The sequence below is a fragment of the Vigna umbellata genome, chromosome 4 (assembly GCF_029865625.1).
Source record: "Vigna umbellata cultivar VRB3 chromosome 4, Vumbellata_1.0, whole genome shotgun sequence".
NCBI lineage: Eukaryota > Viridiplantae > Streptophyta > Magnoliopsida > Fabales > Fabaceae > Vigna > Vigna umbellata.
Genome location: NC_142168.1, coordinates 63,483,245 through 63,505,406, shown reverse-complemented (window position 1 = coordinate 63,505,406; position 22,162 = coordinate 63,483,245). Strand labels below are relative to the sequence as shown.

Here is a 22,162-nt window from a genome sequence, read left to right as displayed (position 1 = left end):
CCCCTTTTGGCTAACCACAAAACCCAACAATTTCCCAGATTTCACTCCAAACGTGCATTTGGCGGGGTTTAACCTGAGTTTATACTTTCTCAATCTCTCGAATAATTTTTTCAAGTTGAGAACGTGCTCTTCTTCCGATTCAGACTTTGCAATCATGTCATCCACGTAAACTTCGATTTCCTTGTGCATCATGTCATGAAAGAGTGCCACCATCGCCCTTTGATATGTTGCCCCGGCATTCTTGAGCCCAAAGGACATCACCTTATAACAAAAAGTTCCCCACAGCGTGATAAAGGTTGTCTTTTCCATATCTTCTGGCGCCATTTTGATCTGATTATATCCTGAGAAACCATCCATGAATGAAAATAGCGAAAACTTGGCTGTGTTATCGACTAGAGTGTCGATGTGCGGTAGTGGGAAATGTCTTTTGGACTTGCACGATTCAAATCACGGTAGTCAACGCACATTCGAACTTTACCATCTTTCTTGGGTACTAGTACGATATTCGCCACCCATTGCGGGTATTTCGCCACAGCCAAAAATCCTGCATCAAATTGTTTCTGCACCTCTTCCTTGATTTTCAAAGACATCTCAGGCTTCATTCTCCTTAGTTTCTGTTTGACCGGGAGGCATTCCGGCTTAAGAGGGAGTTTATGCTGCACGATATCGGTATCCAAACCGGGCATATCATTGTACGACCAAGCAAACACGTCCTTAAATTCCTTCAATAGGACACGCAACCTTTCTCTTACTTCCTCTTTCATGGTTGTGCCGATCTTGACTTCTTTTATCTCGTCTTTCTCACCCAAGTTGAGTATTTCGACATCTTCCTGATAGGGTTTTATTTCTTTAGACTCTTGTTCCACTAACCTCATTAGTTCTGGAGAGGGTTCCGAACCATCTTCATAATCATCTTCCGTATCATCGACAGGGTGCTCCAGATTAGGGATATCGACATTGTTATTTTCAAAATATTCATTGTCATATCTGCATTATTTAAGTTTTTGTAAAAAGAATAAATAAACAAAAAAACGATGGAGGAGGCTAAATGAGGATAAACACGATTCAAATATCACACTGAAAGCAAAATAAAAGCGTCAACCCGTAAGTCATGAATCCTAAAGCCCCGGGTAAAGCGATAGGATCAATTAATATATTACATTTCGTTCGAATTAAACATCACAGGTAAATCCACAGTCTTCCAATTGCTGAGCCGCGCATTTGGTGAGCAAGCCCACATGAAGTTCGAGCTTTCAAATCCATCTTCCTCTTCCAAGACTGCTATAAGGCTAGTGTTCACCCATCCAGCGCTGCGAAAACTCTCCTTGATATCACAAATGTGAATCTTCCTCGTCCTTGGTTCCCGTCGTTCTATCCGAGCCAGACTACGCTCCCTCCTTTCCTCGATCAACCTCTTCTTATCCCCCTTGCTGGGCTTGTACCCTAGGCCATACCTGCTTTTGTTCTCGACCACCTCCAATGGGGACGTCCGCCCCTGTCCGTGCTTGCCTAAACCGCTCCCGTACTTATAGCCTTCTTTCAGCATGACCTTGGCCGCCATGATAGAGGCACATGACAGATATGGGTTTACTGGAAATGGTTCCACATAGGTGTTTCCCACGATCTCCAATGATTGGAAAGCTGTCTCGAGAGCTTCCTCGGCTGCCTCTATATAACGGGCAGAGGATGGCCCACTCACAAGGAGATCCTCCTCTCCAGAAACTATCACTAGCTTATCTCCCATGACATATTTCAGTTTCTGGTGCAGTGTGGAAGGTACAACTCCCGCAGAATGGATCCACGGGCGACCCAATAAACAACTATAGGCTGGGAGGATATCCATGACCTGGAAGGTTATTTGAAACACACATGGGCCAATCTGGACCGGCAACTCTATTTCGCCCATGACTTCCCTCTTGCTGCCGTCAAACGCCCTCACAATCATTGAGCTTGGCCTCATATGCATTCCGTCACAGGGTAGCTTCTCCAATGTTGACTTTGGCATGACGTTCAAAGAGGAGCCATTGTCCACCAAGACACGCGCTATGACGTGATCCAGGCATTTCACAGAGACATGAAGAGCCTTGTTATGCCCCCTGCCTTCAATAGGTATCTCCTCATCGGTAAAGGTGAGGTAATTATTAGCAACGATATTGCCAACAATGCCCTCAAACTTGTTCAGAGAAATACCTTGCTCCACATGGGCCTCACTAAGTATCTTCATTAACAACTTCCTGTGAGATGCAGAATGCATGAGCAGTTCTAGCAAGGAGATCCGGGCAGGCATGCGGTTTAGCTGTTCCACCACCTTGTACTCGCTCTGTTGTATGAACTTTAAAAACTCGCAAGCCTCTTCTTCGGATATCTCTCTCTTCTCTCCTTCGTCAGGGGTCTCTTTTCTTGTACACCCTTCCCTTTCAAGAACTCCTTAGCTTTTGCGGCCATTGTTGCTTCCTTATTGTTGGCTCCCTCTCTTGTCAGCTCTGGTGGTGTAAAGATTCGACCACTTCTCGTCATCCCCCCGATGCCTGATATGTTTTCAATGGCCGGGTCAGCACCCTTTCCTTCTCCTAACGCAAATGCCCCATATCTCCAAGGGACAGCTTTCTCATTTTTGTAAGGAAAGGGGGATGGGACACAGATAACCACAGACGGTTTTTCTTCAGTCATCGGTGCAGGAGTGGTTCTAGTGAAACGTATCACCAGCGGTTCCGGTAGAGTTACATCAGATTCCCCACCAGTTTGTGCAAACACTTCTTCCTCTTTATCCTCGCGGCATACTTGCATCAAACTTCTGTCAAGCAGGTCTTGCAGAATATCTTCTAATTCAACACACTCTTCAATAGAGTGCTCAGCATCTGGATGAAGTGCACATGATGTACCCATATCATAATCACCTTTCACTAGGCCCACTTTTAACAACGCCTCGAAAATAAACCTCCTAGAACTCCGGATTTCACTCACATCCCTTATCAACTCCTGTTTTCCGGCCTCGATGGCGTTCGTCGAGGTACTCCCATGCCCGGACAATGGGTTATCCTCGATGCTAGGCTTATCTTCTTGAAACTTTAGCCAACCAGAGTCGATTAGAGCCTGTATCTTATACTTGAAAGCCACACACCGCTCGGTTGAGTGACCAATGCCTCCTCCATGGTAACTACACTTGGCATCTGCATCATAACCCCTTGGGTATGGAGGTTGTACAGGCTTCATCGGGCAAATGGCAACCAAACCCTTTTTTACAAGTTGAGGCAACAACTCCGTGTAAGTCATAGGGATGGGGGTGAAATTAACAAATTGATTCTTTCTCGGGTTGGTGTTTTGACCCGCATTGATATTTGGACCCGCGTTTGCCCCGGCCCTCCACGCTTCAGTTGGGACTCGCGGTGGTTGATAATACCCTTGTTGTTGTTGTGGCCTAGTTTGATGATCGAACGAGGCGTTAGCTGCATAGGGGGGTTGGCCTAAGTATGGTCGATAACCATGAGTGGGAGCCTGACCTCTCCACGCAGGCATTATCGAGGCTGCATGCACCTCCCCTTCCTTCTTCTTTCCCGGATTGAAACCGGTTTTTTTGTAGTTTGTAGCTGCGGGCGGGCCATACACAATTTTCCCATTTTTCAGCCCAATTTCTATCCTTTCGCCAATTATGATGACATCCGCGAAATTGACGGACACGTTCCCCACCATATGTTCATAAAACGGCGGCTGAAGAGTATTTACAAACATTGCCACCATCTCTCTGTCAAACAAAGGTGGCTCAACTTGCGCGGCCAATTCTCTCCACCGTTGGGCATATTCCTTGAAAGTTTCATTGTCTCTCTTCCCCATATTTTGCAACTGCAGACGGTCCGGTGCAACATGCGTGTTGTATACGTATTGTTTCACAAAAGCGTCAGCTAGATCCGCCCAACAACGAATTCTTGAGGGCTCTAAATGGGTATACCAGTTTAACGCCACCCCAGCCAAAATGTCTTGGAAAACGTGGATGAGTAGCGGGTCATCATAGGCGTACGCAGCCATCTTTCTACAATACATGGTCAGATGGTTTTAGGGCATGTACTACCCTTGTACTTCTCAAACTCCGGCGCCTTGAACTTATGCGGTATTTTCACACCAGGGGCCAAGCTTAGTCTTGCAACATCTCCAAAGCCGTAGCTTTCCACCCCTTCAATGGCCCTCAATCTTTCCTCAAGAATCTCCAGCCTGCCTTTAGCTCCTTCAAGGTCACTGATTCTCCCATGCACTGCGGTTTGCGATGCGGCCCTAGCTGAAGATTCATGATTAGCGACCACGTACGGCATTGCAGTTACTCGTGTCCCTTCAACTGTGTTTGTTTCGTTCCCTTGTGCACTCACCATGGGAGCTGACACGGAGACGGGTCCCTGAGTGCCGATTGGCGGTACATTGACAGTTGTGGGAAAGGAGAAAGATGCATGCTCTGTTTCTAAGTATTCTCCTACGGGAGGAGTGTAACCTGGGGGTAACCCATTTGACGGGAAAGGTATCGATTGGCTGGCGGTGTTCAACAACGGGGGATAAAAATGGGCATTTCCTCCGATCTGTGCGGACGAAGACTCTGCAGTAGTCTTCAAGGATTCAAGGGCAGCCAAGATCTGGCCAACCTGGTCTTTCAACTGGCTAACTTCGGCTTTGATGGATTCTTGCGACTCCTCCCAGCTTTCCATTATCCTTGAATTGGCTCGAGTCCTGTAGGGATGTCGCGGAAAATTGGCCGTTGTTTTCCTCACTTGTACTGTTTTATTATTTGATTAACTTTAAATTAGATGAGAACGAAATAAAGAAAACATGATGCATGTTGGTAACAGGTGGAAATCACAAGATCACGATGACATTACTGATGGAAATCAATACAAGTTGATACCAGACAAACCTTCCATATCTTTCATTAAAATACTGAGTTCAATACATCGCATAAAGAAAACGAGACACAAGGATCTCAAAATACATCACGCTCGAGCTCGAGCGATAAAGGATTTCATCTCGCCTACCAACCATTTACAATGATTAATAAAAAGTTTTATCTCTTCCGGCGGGCTATAAAAATGAATACTCGCTTCGGCGTCCAACACCATCTTGGGGATGTCTTCAATTGCTTCGTTTGCCAAGGCTGCCAATTGGGAGAAACTTTCCTTCCAATGTCTCACAACCACTTCCTGCTCGGCGATGTGATCCTCCATTCGCTTTACCAAAGCCTGATGCCTTTCTTCGAACTCCGTCGACCTCCACCTTTCCTCTTGCTCCTCAATGTACTCCTCCATTTGTTTTATCATGGTTCGATGCTCTTCTTCTGCTTCTGCTAGCTTCCAACGCTCCTGGCTCATATCTGACTCAAAAGACACGGCCATTTCTTTCATCTCGTGCCCCGCTTTTTCTACCTGAACCTGCGCTTCTCTTAGTCTTTTCAGGGCCTCTCGCTTATCTCTTTTGGCTTCTTCGTAGAGGTGCTTCCACTGTTTTCCCTCTTCTAACGCCGCATTCTTCTCCTTCACTCTCATGGCGAGCTCCTTGCTTGCAGCTGCAAGATCTTGTTTCAGTCGGAATGTATAATCTCTTTCGGCTTTCTGACTCCTGACAATTTCTTCACAGGCCTGTGCTTTTTCTTCTTTATCATTCCTCATATCAACGAAATCGTTGCGCGCAGCTTGTAATTCCTTTCTCAACCTAGCATTCTTCTCCCTCAGTTTTTCCATCTCTATTTTCAACCCCTTCACCTCTTCGCTCTCTAGGTCTTGGGAGGACCCTTCATTAACCGGCTGATCGCTGATTGGCTTGAAAGGCAGTTTGACTTCCTTTACCCTTTCCAGGATCCAGGTATGATAACTAACTTTGTCGTCCACCACTCCCAACCTTAAATCCTTTTCAGTTCGCATAACGTTTGTCGCAACCGGAATCGCGACGGGACGACGATCCAAAAAGAAACGAGGTTTTGAAAAAGAGATTTTGGAGTCGCCACCATAGTTTATTATGGAAAACTATGGAAAAACCTCAAAATGATAAAGCACGGTCCACGAAAACCATATTCTGGGTTCGGGAGTCGGTTACGTGTAGGGAAGGTGTTAGCACCCTACAACGCCTGCCCTAAGGCAGTACCTTTAACTAAATGCGCGAATATGATGTGGTTTTCAAAATGTTTAACTATCCCCTAAAATAAAATAAAAATAAACAAAATATATTTTTTAGTTTTTTGGGCCCGACAAGGATTGACCTTGCTCCTACGTATTCTCATTCAAAATGAGAAATCAGGGTTACGTAGTTCTAGCTGAAAGACTGTTTGTTTGTTTGGAAAAGCATATGTTTTTAATTTTTGGAGATTTTTATGTTTTTAATATTTTCGAGAAGGTAATGAGTACTAGGCTGACGCGAACGGTCGCACGAGTACTCATACCTTTAAAATGATATTTAAATATTTTTAATTATTTTGAAAAGAGAGATAACGATATTAAGCACTAGGCCGATGCGAATGATCACACGAGCACTCATACCGTTATCTACTTATTTAGGATGACTTGAGAGCATTGAGTGCTAGGCTGATGCGGACGATCGCACGAGCACTCATACCCTCGTTTAATATTACGTAAATAAGAGAGAAAAGTATTGAACACTAGGACGATGCGAACGATCACACGAGTGTTCAACCTTTAAACGTATTTTTGAAATTTTATTTAAGAAAAGAAGAAAAAGGTTTTTAGCACAAGGACGACGCGAGCGGTCACACGTGTGCTTAAACCTTTAAAACATATTTTTGTAAATTTATTTAAGGAAGAAGAAGAGGTTTTTAGCACAAGGACGACGCGAGCGGTCACACGTGTGCTTAAACCTTTAAAACGTATTTTTGAAATTTTATTTAAGAAAAGAAGAAGAGGTTTTTAGCACAAGGACGACGCGAGCGGTCACACGTGTGCTTAAACCTTTAAAACATATTTTTGTAAATTTATTTAAGAAAGAAGAAGAAGTTTTTAGCACAAGGACGACGCGAGCGGTCACACGTGTGCTTAAACCTTTAAAACGTATTTTTGAAAATTTATTTAAGAAAAGAAGAAAAGGTTTTTAGCACAAGGACGACGCGAGCGGTCACACGTGTGCTTAAACCTTTAAAACGTATTTTTGAAAATTTATTTAAGAAAAGAAGAAAAGGTTTTTAGCACAAGGACGACGCGAGCGGTCACACGTGCGCTTAAACCTTTAAAACGTATTTTTGTAATTTTTATTATTTTATTTAAACTATCAATATTGTATTATTAATATATATCTTAGGATAAGTAAATGTCTAAAATAAATAAATAGAACAAGATAAAATAAGACAATAAAGAAAAATAAATAAACAAAAGAAATTGGAGAGGCTGAACGGACGCTGGGAAGAGATTCAGAATAACGAGCGTTCGTTAGGTAAAGAACGAACGTTCGTTGGGGGAGAGGACGAACGTCCATTGGGGAACATGACGGACGGACGTTTAGAAATGTGAGCTGAATGACGAGCGTTCGTCGAGAGATATGACGAACGGACGTTGAGAACGAAGGCTCAATAACGAACGCTCATTGAATGCATGACGAACGGACGTTGAGAAATTAAGGCTGAGTAACGAGCGTTCATTGGTTCGGAAACGAACGCTCGTTCGTTTGGATAACGAGCGCTCTTCAGGGAGAAGATTTGAACGAACGGTCAAGAAGGCTTAAGGTAACGAGCGTTCGCTAGTTTGGATAACGAGCGCTCGTTGGTGAGAAGGTTGAGCGAACGGTCAAAAAGTCTTAATGATAACGGGCGTTCACTCGTTTGGATAACGAGCGCTCGTTCGTTCGGAATGTTGAACGAACGGTCAAAAAGTCTTAAGGATAACGAGCGTTCGCTCATTTGGATAACGAGCGTTCGCTCGTTTGGATAACGAGCGCTCGTTCGTTTGGAATGTTGAACGAACGGTCAAAAAGTCTTAAGGATAACGAGCGTTCGCTCGTTTGGATAACGAGCGCTCGTTGGTGAGGGTGCTGAGCGAACGGTCAAAAAGTCTTAAGGATAACGAGCGTTCGCTGGTTTGGATAACGAGCGCTCGTTGGTAAGGGTGCTGAGCGAACGGACGTTTTGAACGAAAGCAAAATAACGAGCGCTTGGATCGAAAGCAAAATAACGAGCGCTCATTGGTAAAGATAGTGAACGGACGTTCAAAAATGCAAGCTTAAGGACGAACGCTCGTTGTATGAAAAGACGAACGGACGTTCGTTTGTATAACGAACGCTCGTTAGGTAGAAGCTGAGCGAACGGTCAAAAAAAAAAAAAAAAGCTTAAGTTTAACGGGCGCTCGTTCACTTTGATAACGAGCGTTCGTGTTGGGGAGATGGCGAACGAACGTTCCAAAAGAGGCCCAAGGCCCCCGGACGTACGCTCATTTCTGGGCCAGGCCCAGTGGAATGATTTCTAACCTAGAATTTTCTAGGGGTTCAGAATGTTCATCTTCATTCCCCATTCCCCAGCTTGCTTCTTCTCTGACCCAAGGTCCCAAGCTCTGCACCACGAACTCACCGCCACCTCTGCCATATCCGGCCACCGTCACCTCAACCAGAATAAGCCTTGGCCTCGCCGGCGACACCTCGCGCCACCAGCACCACCGTCAGCCAAAACACCACCGTCTCCACTTCTCTTTCTTTGAAAACCAGAGATTCTCGGGGATGGTTTTCCTCCGAGTTCATCTTCGATCCCCTTCGCGTCATCAACACCCATCATCATCAACTTCACCATTACTAAAACCTCCACGACCACTGCCGCGATAAGGCTCCCCGTGCCTACCTTCGTCTACCTCCTCAGTCACCTCCACCTACCAGGACAACCTTAGCAACGCCGTTGCCACCACCACACAGCAGACTACTACTTCCAAACCGCCAACCACGAAACAATCAACCACTCTCTTCCTCTCAAGCCTGTCCAACGTAGGAGTTCCGTGCCATGGCCTCCATCGTCCCATTCATCCTCACTGGAAGAGCGACTCTAGTGGAGAAGACTTCGAATTTCAAGGGGGTCATTTGAGTTTTGGGACGTAAGGGTTTCACAAAAATGGTGCAATGAATAAAGTGGATATTACTGGGTTAGCGTTTTTTGGCAGTGATTTTTTACTGGGTTTCCAACGAGAGCATGATGTATCGATGATGATAACAGGCGGTCATGGAGAAGAATGAGAATAAAGGATAAGTTGCATACCTGAGAATTCCTCTGATATTCGTCACTTTGGATAACCTCTATCTCCTCCCGATGATCTATTCCCGTCACCCTCTCCAACTTTTTTCTCTGATCTTTCTCTGCTCCTTCCTTCCCAAGATCTTGGGCTCCAATCCCCCCCTAACCACCTGGTCCCTTTTTCTTTTCCCAAAAAATCTTAGAAAATCTTCCTCTAACAAACCGGTCCCCCCTCCTCCAACACGTCTCTCACATACCCCTTTCCCACGTTTTCTCTCTTTTTTCTATTTTTTATTTATTATTTTTTCAATTTTATTTTATTTATTTTTAATTTTAATTTTATTTTTCAATTTTTTTTAATTATTTTGATTAAGTGATCCTATTAAAACAAATTGAAGATGAGAAAAATAGAAATCGAAAACAATAAAAATGGAATAAAACAATAAAATAAAGAAAAAAATAATAAAAACACATTTTTTTTTTTACAACCCGGACAAAATTGAGTGTTGACAACGTTTTCCCAAGAACTTCTAACTTTCCTCAACGTTTCGGTGAGGTGCCCATCCTCATAATAGACGAACAATGTCCTAAGGTAGTCCGGTGAAGGTGCCCCTTTCATGGGATTTCCGAATTGCCTTTGAACCAAGACGGGGTTATAATTGATACAATATCGGGTACCTATGAGGGGTACATTGGGAAAGTTGCCACAATGATGGATGGAGGGCTTAATCCCAAGCCAAGGAAGACGCCATTTTACTTTTCCACCATTCAAGCCAACAAAGAATTGGGCCCACTCGTTTCCTCCTTTGTCCTTGGGCCCTTGGTGTGAAGGATCTCCCGATAGACACCTGACACTAACCGCCCCCTTACATACGCGCGCAGTCATCCACTCATACAGTGCCGGCAAACAACAAAGAATTTTCTTCCCCTTTCTTTCATGGCAAAAACTCATGGTCCCATAAACATCTGCGAGGACTGCCGTCACAGGGTTTTCTGATCTTGTCTTTCTTGCCACGAAGACATCTATCGCGGCATAATCCACAAAGTCCTCTACTTTGGGAAACAACATGACGCCATACACGGTAAGGGCTAACACGTCCATAAAAGTCTCCCACTCTTCCACATCAGCTAGGTGGTGCAAGTACTGTTCCAAATATCCTTGCGTCAGTCCGCGCACTTGATTCCTAGTTACCAACCTGTCTTCAAGTTCCTTGGGATGTACCTTCATTATGGCGGCGATGGTAGGGATGGAGGCGTGGTGCTCCAAGTGTTGATACGGAGTGGTACCCTCTAGCGGCAATCCCAAGATGTGCTCAAACTCCTCTATAGTTGGCGCCAGTTGGAAATCTTGAAAGGTGAAGCATCTTAGCGGAGAGTCGTAATACTGTGCCAGGGCTGTGATAGCAGGCAACTGTACTTCTACCTCCATTAAATCCAACAGATTCCCATACTTCTTCTTGAAGTTTTCTCTCTTTATGGTCTTTAACCTTTTGCCTAAGTCTATCAACCCTGTCAAGTTCCCACTATGAGTCCTCAGGCGAGATTTTTTTCTTAACACGGCAGAGTCGGTCTGTTGTGTAGCACCAGATCTTGCATCAACTTCCATCTTGTACGAGATCAAGCGAATGCCTGTGATTTCCCCCTAAAACCAGCATGTTACCAAATGACGAATGAACATGATGCATGAAAATATAGTGAAGTAAAATAACATGACCAACAAAAATGTATGCATGGTATGAGAATGCAAAGTCATTATTTTCAAAAAAAGAACAAACAGAGTGAGGGTTACAGGAATGCACATTTCTCCCTTTGTGCCCTAATAAAGGTTCAGCGCTTCAGATTGAAAGTCAAGTACATGCAACCTCACAAGGGTGGCTCTTTGAACCTAAAGGTCGATGGTCACTAGAGCTATGGCCCTTTTCATTGCTTCTCCACAACAGTCAGAGTAATCAACTAGATGTGGAGACACAAATGAAGAGAACAGACTCTAGCTGGAGTTCTCACGATAGCCAGACAGGAAGTACATCCCAGAATGACACCGCTACACAACTCCTCTAATTCTAAGTTACGCTCAGACCCGGGTATAGGGCCCCACTCATGATATGCACAAAGTGTGTGTGTGAAGGGAGAATGCAATGCATACCCAAACCCTCACCTGCAAAACAACCAGAAAAATTCCCAGGCAGATATAAACATATTGTCTACCCTAGGGTTCAATATTCAACAGTTATTGCAGTTATTCCAAACATCAAGCATAGATAGAGAAAAGGGAAAGAAAAACACAAAGCAAAACCACACCAAATTCGCGCATCTAATTAAATGGCTCGACTCTCTAAAAATCCCCAGTGGAGTCGCCATCTGTCGCAACCGGAATCGCGACGGGACGACGATCCAAAAAAGAAACGAGTTTCGAGAAGAGATTTGGAGTCGCCACCATAGTTTATTTTGGAAAACTACGGAAAAACCATAAAAAGGATAAGGCATGGTCTACAAGAACCAGATTCTAGGCTCGGGAGTCGGTTACGTGTAGGGAAGGTATTAGCACCCTACAACGCCTGCCCTAAGGCAGTACCTTTAACTAAATACGCGAATATGATGTGGTTTTCAAAATGTTTAACTATCCCCTAAAATAAGACTCTAAAGAAACAAAATGTATTTTTTAGTTTTTTGGGCCCGACAAGGATTGACCTTGCTCCTACGTATTCTCATTTAGAATGAGAAATCAGGGTTACGTAGTTCTTTTTGAATCTGTTTGAGAAATTTGTTTGGAAATTGTTTGAAAATTTGTTTTGAAATGATTTTGAATTTTTGGGAAGTGAACCTGACAAGGACTAGCCTTGCTCCTACGTATCTCCACTTTTGATGGAGAATCAAGGATAACGTAGTTCTGGGTAGAAATTGTCTGTTGCTTTGAAATTGTTGATGTTTTTAGTTTTTGAAAATTTTATATATTTTTTTGATATTTTTATAAAATAAACGAAAAAGGTATTTAGCACAAGGACGATGCGTGCGATCACACGTGTGCTCAACCTTTAAAATATTTTTTGTAATTTTATTTAAGAAAGAAGAAAAGGTTTTAGCACAAGGACGACGCGAGCGGTCACACGTGTGCTTAACCTTTAAAACGTATTTTTTTGTAATTTTATAAGGAAGAAGAAAAGGTTTTTAGCACAAGGATGACGCGAGCGGTCACACGTGTGCTTAAACCTTTAAACGTACTTTTTTGTAATTTTATAAGAAAGAAGAAAAGGTTTTAGCACAAGGACGCGCGAGCGGTCACACGTGTGCTTAACCTTTAAAACGTATTTTTTGTAACTTTACGAGGAAGAAGAAAAGGTTTTTAGCACAAGGACGACGCGAGCGGTCACACGTGTGCTTAAACCTTTAAACGTATTTTTTGTAATTTTTTTTTTATATAAATATTTTATTTTTTATGTATTTTAAAATAAATAGATATTTAGAATAAAATAAAAACAATAAAAAACCATAACAACAATAAAAAAACAAATAGAATAAAACAAATGAAGGAACAAAATAAATAAAGAAAAGCAAATAAATAAATAAGTAATAAAAATAAAACAAATGGTGAGGAAGCCCACATGAAAAAAAAAAATGGGGTGTCTAAACTAATTTTCCTTCTATAAACAGATGAAGCCTAAGCCCAAACTGAAAGGGGGTGAGGAAGTGAGAATAGGGGGTGCAGGCAAGAAAAAGAATCTTATTTCTTTTGTTATTATTTTTTAAGAACAGGATGGGCCTGAACCCAGGTCAAGAGAACGTATGGGGGTGCGTGGGTGAAAAATGAGGGCTGCGCGAAGGAGAAAGCGTTTTTATTTGTTAGGAACAGAACGGGCCTGAGCCCAAAGTAGGGGATGGACGTATGGGTGCACGGGTGAGAGATGGGATGCACGTAGTAAAGAAAAGAGTCCTTTTTTGTTTCTAAAACTATTTGGATCGGGCCCAAGGTTTTTTTTTGTTTCAAGCAGAGGCATTAGGGGTTCTGCCACTCTTCTTCCCATTCCAACATTCAGAAAACAAAGACCTAGAGCCCCTCTCCCGAACGAGGCAGGACCTCCGCCCGTTCGCGCACACGCGCCACCGCCTCCGCCAAAACAGCCGCCGCCGTCCACAAAACCAGGACACCACCAGTGCGCCGATCGCCACCACAGGCCCTGCCGGTTGCCACCTCCGAACCAAACCGGCCCCCGTGACGAAGATGGTCACCGCGTCACCGCCAGGGCCCGTGTCGGCCCCAAGCTCCAATCAGCTCCTTCTCTTCTCCACCTCTTCGCGTGCGAGAGAGGGACTCTCGCCCCTCCGTGCCATGCCGACATCACCCCCAGCGAGGCCAATCACCGCGAGCCGCCGCGGCGTCACTCTCCTCCTCCGACTCTTCTTTTTTTTTTTATTTTTGGTTGGTTTCAGTATTGTCTGATATTTTAGGCTCTGTGTATTGATTTGGGGTTGATGATGATGGGTGTTGGAGGTTATCACGGGTGCTGGAGACGTTGTTGCTGTTATTGTAGAAGAACATGATGTTGAGGAGAAGTTCAAGGAAGGGGTTAGGTTTGTAATATTATTGTTGAGGCCCGTGTTAATCACGTACTTGCTTGGAGAGGATTCAAAATCCTGATCAGATTAGAAGGAGAAGGTAGTGTGAGGAAGTGTGAATGATGATTGTGTTAGAAAACGTGGTGGAGGCAGAGGTTAGGAAAATGAGTGAATGAGGATGAAGGTTGGGGGATGGTAGGTTTCTGTGATGTAAGGAAATTCTGAAGAGGTGAATGGCATGAAGCTGTGACTCGGTCAGTTTATTTCGTTTGCTAACAGTGCTATTTGTTAACAGTGCTATCTCCGTTTGCTTTTTATTACATGTTTTCTGAATGCTAAGGGTATTGAGGCTTTGATGTTGGGGAGTATATGCTTTTTTTTATAAATACTCAATGAGTCTCGCAGGTATCGAAATCACATTTAGAATGCAGTTTGATCCAAAGACAATGCCACAAAGAAAACCAACATGACTATGAACATTTAATCAAACATCACGCGCATAAAGGAGGCACATATAAGAGCAAAACCAAAGAGTCTAGGCATATGAAGACTTACCTTTGTCGCTTCCAAGAAAATGTTTTCTTTTGGTTATAGTCTCCCTTCTCCCCTCCAGTAATGTTCTCCTTCTTAGTTGTCTCCGGAGCTAGTGGCTGGGATATGGTCGTGAGCTCTCTCCTGTTCTGTGATGGTGAGGTGTTAGAGATCCTGGGAGTCTCAAAGTTGTATTTGGCTCTGGTCCTCTGGAGCCCGATAGGTGGAAGGCAGCCACAGATGAATTCTTCACAGCTTTAAGAAACTTCTCCTTTGGGTTCGGTTTTTCTTCACTCTTTGCTCTCTTCGATTTTTTTAGTTTTTCCTCCTGGGCACCGAAGCTCACAATCCCCCTGAAAGCAAAGGCCATTCCCCCTTTTATGACCGTGATGAAAAACCTTTTCAAAAACCAACCCCGAACTCCTCACTGTCCTGCATCTGCGAGCTCTGGAATATCTTCTGGCATGGGATTTCCTTTTTGTTTTTTTTCTTTATTTGATGTTCACTGTATCGGCTATCAGTTGGCAGAAGCTTGCTTTCAAAAAAAATCATTCTCTTTTATGTATACTTGCAGTCGTAAGTAGGGAATTATAGGAAGAAGAGTCTTTGCCTTTTGTTGCTGCCATTGTAAATGAACATTTCGAGCATTGCTTTTTGCCTGAACACTGCTTACTACTGTTTTATGTTACAGGTTGACCTCGGGTTTTCCCTTTTCCTTTTCTTTTTTCCTTTTTTTTTCGTTTTCTTACAAATAAAATGAAATAAATAATATATATATATATATATACATGATAATAATAAAATAAATAAAGGTAAAAATAAAATATAAATTAAAAATAAAAATGTAAGAAAATAACATAAAGTAAAATAACAAATAAATAAGAAGGTAAAAATAAAGTATATATTAAAAATGAAAAATGAAAGAAAATAACATAAAATAAAATAAACCTATTAGTCAATCCGGACGAAATTGGGTGTTGACAGCAAGTATGACCGAATCGTTCAAGTAATAAACTTGGTAAGACCAAGTATCGTTCTTCCCAAAGGACTCACGGCCTAATTTAGTTGTGTGGGTTACTGATTAGTTAAGACTTAAAGACAAAATATTTGGATTTTTATATATGCAAAAGACGAAAATTAAATATGTATGCATGAAGTTTTTGATCAATGGCAAAAAGCAAAAGATAAACACTCTCAATGAAATAGATGTATGAATATGTTGTTGGGGGTCAATTTCATCTTATCCACTCTCATATATTTTAGGAATCCAACATTCAAATCATCATTGTTAATGCCACTCTCTAAAGTACCTTTCAAGAAGGCTTCTCCCTAATCACGAGTTCATACAATTCCTAGCATTCCTAATGATCAGTTCATAAGTGCAGGAGCTTAACGACAACCAATATCATATTGGGAGAAATTCCCCAGATCTAGACTTCCCCGTACGTGCCCGTATCGACAAAACCAATAATCATGCATCAAATGAGTTAAACAATGCAAGCATTAAGCAAAGAGGAAAAACCCTAACTAATGATGAAAGAAAGCATAAGTCTTAATTAAAAGATGTAAAAACAGATTCCATATATGAGAGCTTCACAAGATTACATTGATTCCCCAACAAACATACAGAGTTTAGTTCACCATATTCATGGTGAACCTAGATGAATTACAATGAAAGAATGAAAGAATAAACCCTAAAAAGGTGAAGAGGAACCCTCAGCATCCAAGATCCTCCTTCAAAGGGGTGGAAGAGAGAGTGTTTGCTTCGTTCCAGCCAAAGATACAAACCCTAGGACGTCCTAAAGCTTATATACTATTCCAAAAATACAGAAAAATTAGGCCCAAGCCCATAAAAGTGCCAAAAAACCAGTCCAAGCCCATTTAGAATGGCGCTCAGCGGTATTTTACCGCTGAGCGGTACTAGCGGTTGATCCATTTTGCCCCCCAGCTGCTGTTTTGCCCCTCTGCGGTGATTTCGGCACCTGAAAAGTGCCGCTCAGCGCCAAATTTCCGCTCAACGCCACTCGGTCAGACTTTTTCTGCGTTCTGGTTGGTTTTTCGGCATTCTAGTTGACTGGTTGACTTTTCTGGTTGACTGGTTGACTTTTTTGGTTTCTGGTTGACTTTTCAGCACTCCAATCATTCGGTATTTCAATTCTTCTTTCAAATGATTCAATTAGCCTACAAAATGAAGGGAATCTTGTACAAAACCATTAAATTCACTTTCAACTCTCTTATTCTCAAAACTAAAGCAAAAATATGAGTTCAAGCTAGTTTCTAAGTCTTAAAGGTTGCTTTTGGTATCAAATTTAAGCATAAAAATAACGGTTTTTCAACTGTTATCAAAGCCGTAGAGGATGTAAACTACATGACCAATCAATACCGTCAAGGGAACTATAATCAAGGGTGGAAACCACACCCAAGCATTGGTCAAGGGCAAACTGGGCAAGCTGGTCAATTTAATAAGCAGCAGCAGCAACCCACCTTATGGCAGCAAATATCTATGCTTAATGAAAGGTCCATGAGGATGGAGGAAACTCTTAACAATTTCATACAGAAAACTGAGTCTACCCAAAAGAGCACTGAAGCTGCTATCAAAAATTTGGAAACTCAGATGGGGCAGATCACCAAGCAGGTGGAAGAAAGGCCAAATAGAAATTTTGGGGCTAATACTGAGGTTAACCCAGAGAAGAGTGCAAGGTGGTAGAGAGTGTTGATGATGAGAAAGTTGAGTTAGATATAGAAGAGAGAAGAGAAATAGAGAGCAAAAACACTTTTCCTTTTCCAATACATCAAGGGAAACAACTGGATTTCACTGAATTATTCAAAATGGTGGATAATGATGCACCTTGGGAGCAGATTCTACAACAAATCACAGTTTACACGAAATCTGATGAAAACATCTCTACAAAGAAAAGACGTAGAGATGATGAAGTAAAGGAGTGTATAACTGTTAAAAAAGAGCCATTCCCTCCTAAAGCAACAGATCCAGGAAGCTTTTCTATACCTTGTACCATAGGGAAGAAAAGGGTTAAGAAAGCTCTTCTTGATTTAGGTTCAAGTGTTAACTTGATACCTTACTCTTTACTGGAGCAAATCGGCAATGTTAATGTGAAACCTGTAAAGGTTAATCTAGTAATGGCCGATGGATCTTCAAAGGAGCCATGTGGGATTGCAGAGGACATTATAGTTTGTGTTGGCAAACTTCAGTTCTTGGCAGACTTTGTGGTGATGAAGATGGAGACAGAGAAGATACCTATCATACTTGGAAGACCGTTTATGAAAACGGCCAGAGCTATCATTGATGTAAATGAAGGTATAGTGGTGCTCCAGGATCGAGAGGAGAGAGTGGTTGTAGACGTCTTTAAAGATGAGACGCAAACATAGGAGGAAGAAGCTAGTTATAAAGCTGCATTTCAAGATGCACACATGACTAGCCATAAAGATGAAGATCCCAAGGTTGCAGGTAACCATTGTTTGTTGTTTCAGGTGAAAAAGGAAGAAAAGATTGGAGGAGGAGGAGAAATTCCTGATGACTGGGAGAAAAGAAGACCCCAACTTGGTGTACCTGTGAGAATCAAAAACAAGTTGTGGGTTGTGAAAGGCTTTAAAGAGAAGGAGATGATAGAGATAGAATCTCCACATCTTAGAAGAATCAAAACAGTTCACAGGAAACAGCTGAGGAGTTGGTGGGATAACAACATCAACTATGAAGAAAGAACTTGAGCTTTACTGGGTCAAGCTAATGACGTTAAAAGAGCGATTGCTGGGAGGCAACCTAGTTGATTTAAAAACTTTTAAATTTTATTTTTGTTTGTAATTTTTAAATCTGTTGAACATTATTGTGTAAATATTTTGTTGGACATAGCATCTACTGAAGGATGCTAGTTGGATATAGCATCTACTGAAGGATGCTAAGTTTGTAACACCTACTGATGGGTGTTGGTGGATTTTGGGTCAGGCTCATGACGTTAAACAAGCGCTACCTGGGAGGCAACCCAGTTGATTAATTGTTTTTGTTTGTTTCATTTTAGTTGCATAATAGGGTTTTGCATAAGTATTTTAAGCATTGAATTGCAGGGAACCAGTGAGGGGCATGTCTAAGAGGCACGTAGGTTAAGAAAAGAAGGAGAAGAGCACATCACGAAAGTGCCGCTGAGCGGTAATTTACCGCTGAGCGGTACTCTCGCAGATGGGCTTTAGTTTCCCCTCAGCGGGACTCGAGCCCATTAGGGTATTTTATACCCTAAGCTGCGCATAAGCTTCTATTTTCAGGCTTTTCTCTGCACACTCACTCACACATACCTTTTCCAAGGTTCTCCACATCTTTTCCCTCTTCCCTCTTGAGAAAATCTCTCTTTCACTCACTTGCTCACTAGTTTTGCATCTAAGTTTGGGGTTGGGAGAGAGCATCATTGAAGGGGATAATTTCTTCATTGTGGTACTAATGCTTAACAATGTATCTTTTGGTTTTGTGAATTATGTTTGATGCAGGGATGGCCTCCTCATCAGGCAAAGAGAATCAAGACTATAAGATCCAAGAAGAAGGAGGATACAGAGGACAGCTCAGATTGATGAGGAGCTGAGATAGCATTTACTGATGAATGATATCGTATGCTTATGCTTTTATTGGTTTAAGTTTTCTGAACTTATTTGTTTTTGTTTTTAGATTAGGGTTTGATGTACTCTATTGAACACCTGGTTTGTTATGATGGTTTGCTATTAACTGTGATTGTTTGATAAGTAATGCTTGATGATGCTTATTGATTGATTGATGTTGAGATGATGTGCACATTAAAATGCTTATACAGGTGATTCACAAGCTTTGTGAACAAATGCATGATATTATGATTGTGATTGTGAGATTAAGCAGGATGTGTATGTCAAATGTGGATGAGCTTATATGTGAGGTTTTGAGCTCCAGAGTTTTTGTTATGATTGAATGCTATTACTTTGAAAGCATGAATGATTTTGCCCAGGTTTTCTATGATTGAATCAATTGCTTGTTTTGCATCATGTGATCAAGGCCATTTGTTGGAACCCTTTTTATTGGCCAAATTCATAAAGTTAGCCCACTAAAAGAGAACACTTTGTGTTCTATCCTTTGAACCCTTAGCCTTGAACATAAATTGAAAACCCTTGATTGAAAATCTTTACCTTGAGTTAAGTAGAAGATATTGTGTGGTATTGTTAAATGTTCAAGTTTGGGGTTGTTGGGAAAACATGAAAAAGGAAAAGCATTGAGCTAAGAGCTAAAAAGTAAGAATATACAAAGAAAAAGAAAAAGAAAAGAAAAAAAGAAGAAGAAGCAAAGCTCAATGCAAATGCAAAGGCAAGTTGGGAAAAATAAGAATAATTGTGTTGATTATGATTCTCTTAACTCAAGGATTTTGTGATCTAGAAAAACCAATTTTCTTGTTAGCCCAGCCACATTATAAGCCATTGAAAAGTCCTTGTGATGATGCATGCTTGTGAATGTTTTTGATTGTGGTAAAATGAAAGGTAAAGTTGATTCATGTGACATTGTGATAGTAGAGTGAATGAGTGATTACCTCTTATACACTTGTGTGAGTGAAACACTTTACCTAGTGAGGAAATATTCCATGAACACATGAACATCCATGCTTAATTGATTGAACATTCATGAAAAATAACATTTGCTGGAATTTAAATGACTTTGTGAACACTAAAGCATGTGCACATCTTGATTGAACTCTTGGTCATAAGTTTGATTGTAGTTTTTACTTATCTTGAAAAAGAGGATCTTTGAATAAGTGAACCATCATATGAATTGGTTGAAGATTGAGTTACATCTTATTTGCTTGAGGACAAGCAAAGTTCTAAGTTTGGGGTTGTGATAACAGTTGAAAAACTGTTATTTTCATGCTTAAATTGATACTAAAAGCAACCTTTAACACTTAGAAACTAGCTTGAAATCATGCTTTTAGTCATATTTTCAAAAATAAGAGAGCTGGATAGGTTTATGCTTGATTTCAGTGTTTTTGTGCAGGTTTTAAGGTGAATTTGGTGAAAGAAGTGAAGAAGGAGAGAGATGGAATCAGAAAAGACATCAAAAAGTGCAAAAGGAGAAGCCGCAACTGCCGCTCAGCGGCAGTTTACCGCTGAGCGGCACTCAGAAGTTCACGTTGGAACCGTTGAGGGGCTGATAACAGTTGAAAAACTGTTATTTTCATGCTTAAAAGTGATACTAAAAGCAACCTTTAGACTTAGAAACTAGCTTGAAATCATGCATTTTGTTTATATTTTCAGAAATAAGAGAGCTGGACAGGTTTATGCTTGATTTGAGTGTTTTTGTGCAGGTTTTGAGGTGAATTTGGTGAAAGAAGTGAAGAATGAGAGAGAGGACATTAGAAAAGACAAGAAAGAGTGCAAAAAGAGAAGTCGAAGGCACCGCTCAGCGGCAAACTACCGCTGAGCGGCACTCAAGAGGTGGCGTTGGAACCGCTGAGGGGCAAATGGCCGCTGAGGGGAAGAAAGAAGACGCGTAACCACCGCTGAGCGGTAAATGGCGCTGAGCGGCACTTTTTGGGCTTGGGCTTTTGTAATCTTTTGTAACTCTAGATTAGTATATAAGGGCTTGCACGTCCTTTAGTTAGGGATCTTTGGCAGAAACGAGGCAAACACTCTCTCTTCCACCCCTTTGAAGGAGGATCTTGGATGCTTAGGCTACCTCTTCACCTTTATTGGGTTTATTCTTTCATACTTTCATTGTAATTCATCTAGGTTCACCATGAATATGGTGAACTAAACCTTGTATGTTTGTTGGGGAATCAAAGTAATCTCTTGAAGCTCTCATATATGGATTTGTTGAGTACATCTTTGAATTAAGACATATGCTTTCTTTCATCATTAGTTAGGGTTTTTCCTCTTTGCTCAATGCTTGCATTGTTTAACTCATTCTAATGCATGATTATTGGTTTTGTTGATACGGACACGTACGGGGAAATCTAGATCCGGGGAATTTCTCCCAATATTATACTGACAATATTATATTGGTTGCCTTTAAGCTCCTGCACTCATGAACTAATCATTAGGAATGCTAGGAATTGTATGAACTATTTGATTAGGGAGAAGCCATCTAGAATGGTACATTAGAGAGTGGCATTAACAATGATGATTTGAATGTTGAATTCCTAAAATATATGAGAGTGGATGAGATGAAATTGACCCCCAACAACATATTCATTCATATATTTCCTTGAAAGTGTTTATCTTTTGTCTTTGTCATTGATCAATTCATGCATACATATTTAATTTTCGTCTTTGCATATTAAACTTCAAATATTTCGTCTGTAAGTCTTAGCTAATCAAGAAACCACATAACTAAACTAGGCCGTGAGTCCTTTGGGAAGAACGATACTTGGTCTTACCAAGTTGTATTACTTGAACGATTCGGTCATACTTGCCGATTGAAAACAAGTTTGTGACATCATATTTTGGTGCTTACAAATTTGTCCATCAAGTTTTTGGCGCCGTTGCCGGGGATTCATGGTTTAACTGGTTAATTTGTGTGATTATTGATTATCTTTGACTTATTTTTTTTTTATTTTATTTTAAATTTCGAATTTTTATTTTATTTTATTTTTCTGTTTATATTTTTCAGTTTGTATTTTATTTGATTTTATTTTATTTTTTCTGTTTTCTGTTTTTCTGTTTTTATTTTCTGTTTTTTATTTTTCGGTTTTTATTTGATTTTATTTTATCTTTTTAGATTAGATTTTATTTTATTTTATTAGATTTTATCTTTTTATCTTTTTAGGTTAGATTTTATTTTATTCTTATTCTATCTTTTAGGTTAGGTTAGATTTTATTTTATTTTATCTTTTAGATTAGATTTTATTTTTTAGATTAGGTTTTATTCTATTTTATTTGATT

The 22,162-nt window shown here is 41.2% G+C and overlaps 1 protein-coding gene across 1 annotated transcript; it reads right to left on the bottom strand.

Moving 5' to 3' along the window:
- Positions 1–392: 392 nt before the first annotated feature.
- On the bottom strand, positions 393–4,023 carry LOC148200882 (uncharacterized). The gene is made up of 3 exons (XM_088113070.1): positions 2,426–4,023; positions 1,184–2,369; positions 393–935 (listed from the first exon to the last, which is right to left on the bottom strand). The coding sequence occupies exons 1-3, from the start codon at positions 4,021–4,023 to the stop codon at positions 393–395; spliced, it is 3,327 nt and encodes a 1,108-aa protein (XP_087969196.1).
- Between the last annotated feature and the right edge of the window lie 18,139 nt (positions 4,024–22,162).

Bases quoted from the DNA above. Each gene is read 5' to 3' on its own strand.
- LOC148200882 (XM_088113070.1), bottom strand. From the start codon at position 4,023: ATGGCTGCGTACGCCTATGATGACCCGCTACTCATCCACGTTTTCCAA. The intron at 2,370-2,425 runs GTTCTTGAAAGG...AGGAGAGAAGAG, and splicing joins ATGGCCGCAAAAGCTAAGGA to AGAGATATCCGAAGAAGAGG. The intron at 936-1,183 runs GTGATGTTTAAT...CCTAATCTGGAG, and splicing joins GGAAGACTGTGGATTTACCT to CACCCTGTCGATGATACGGA.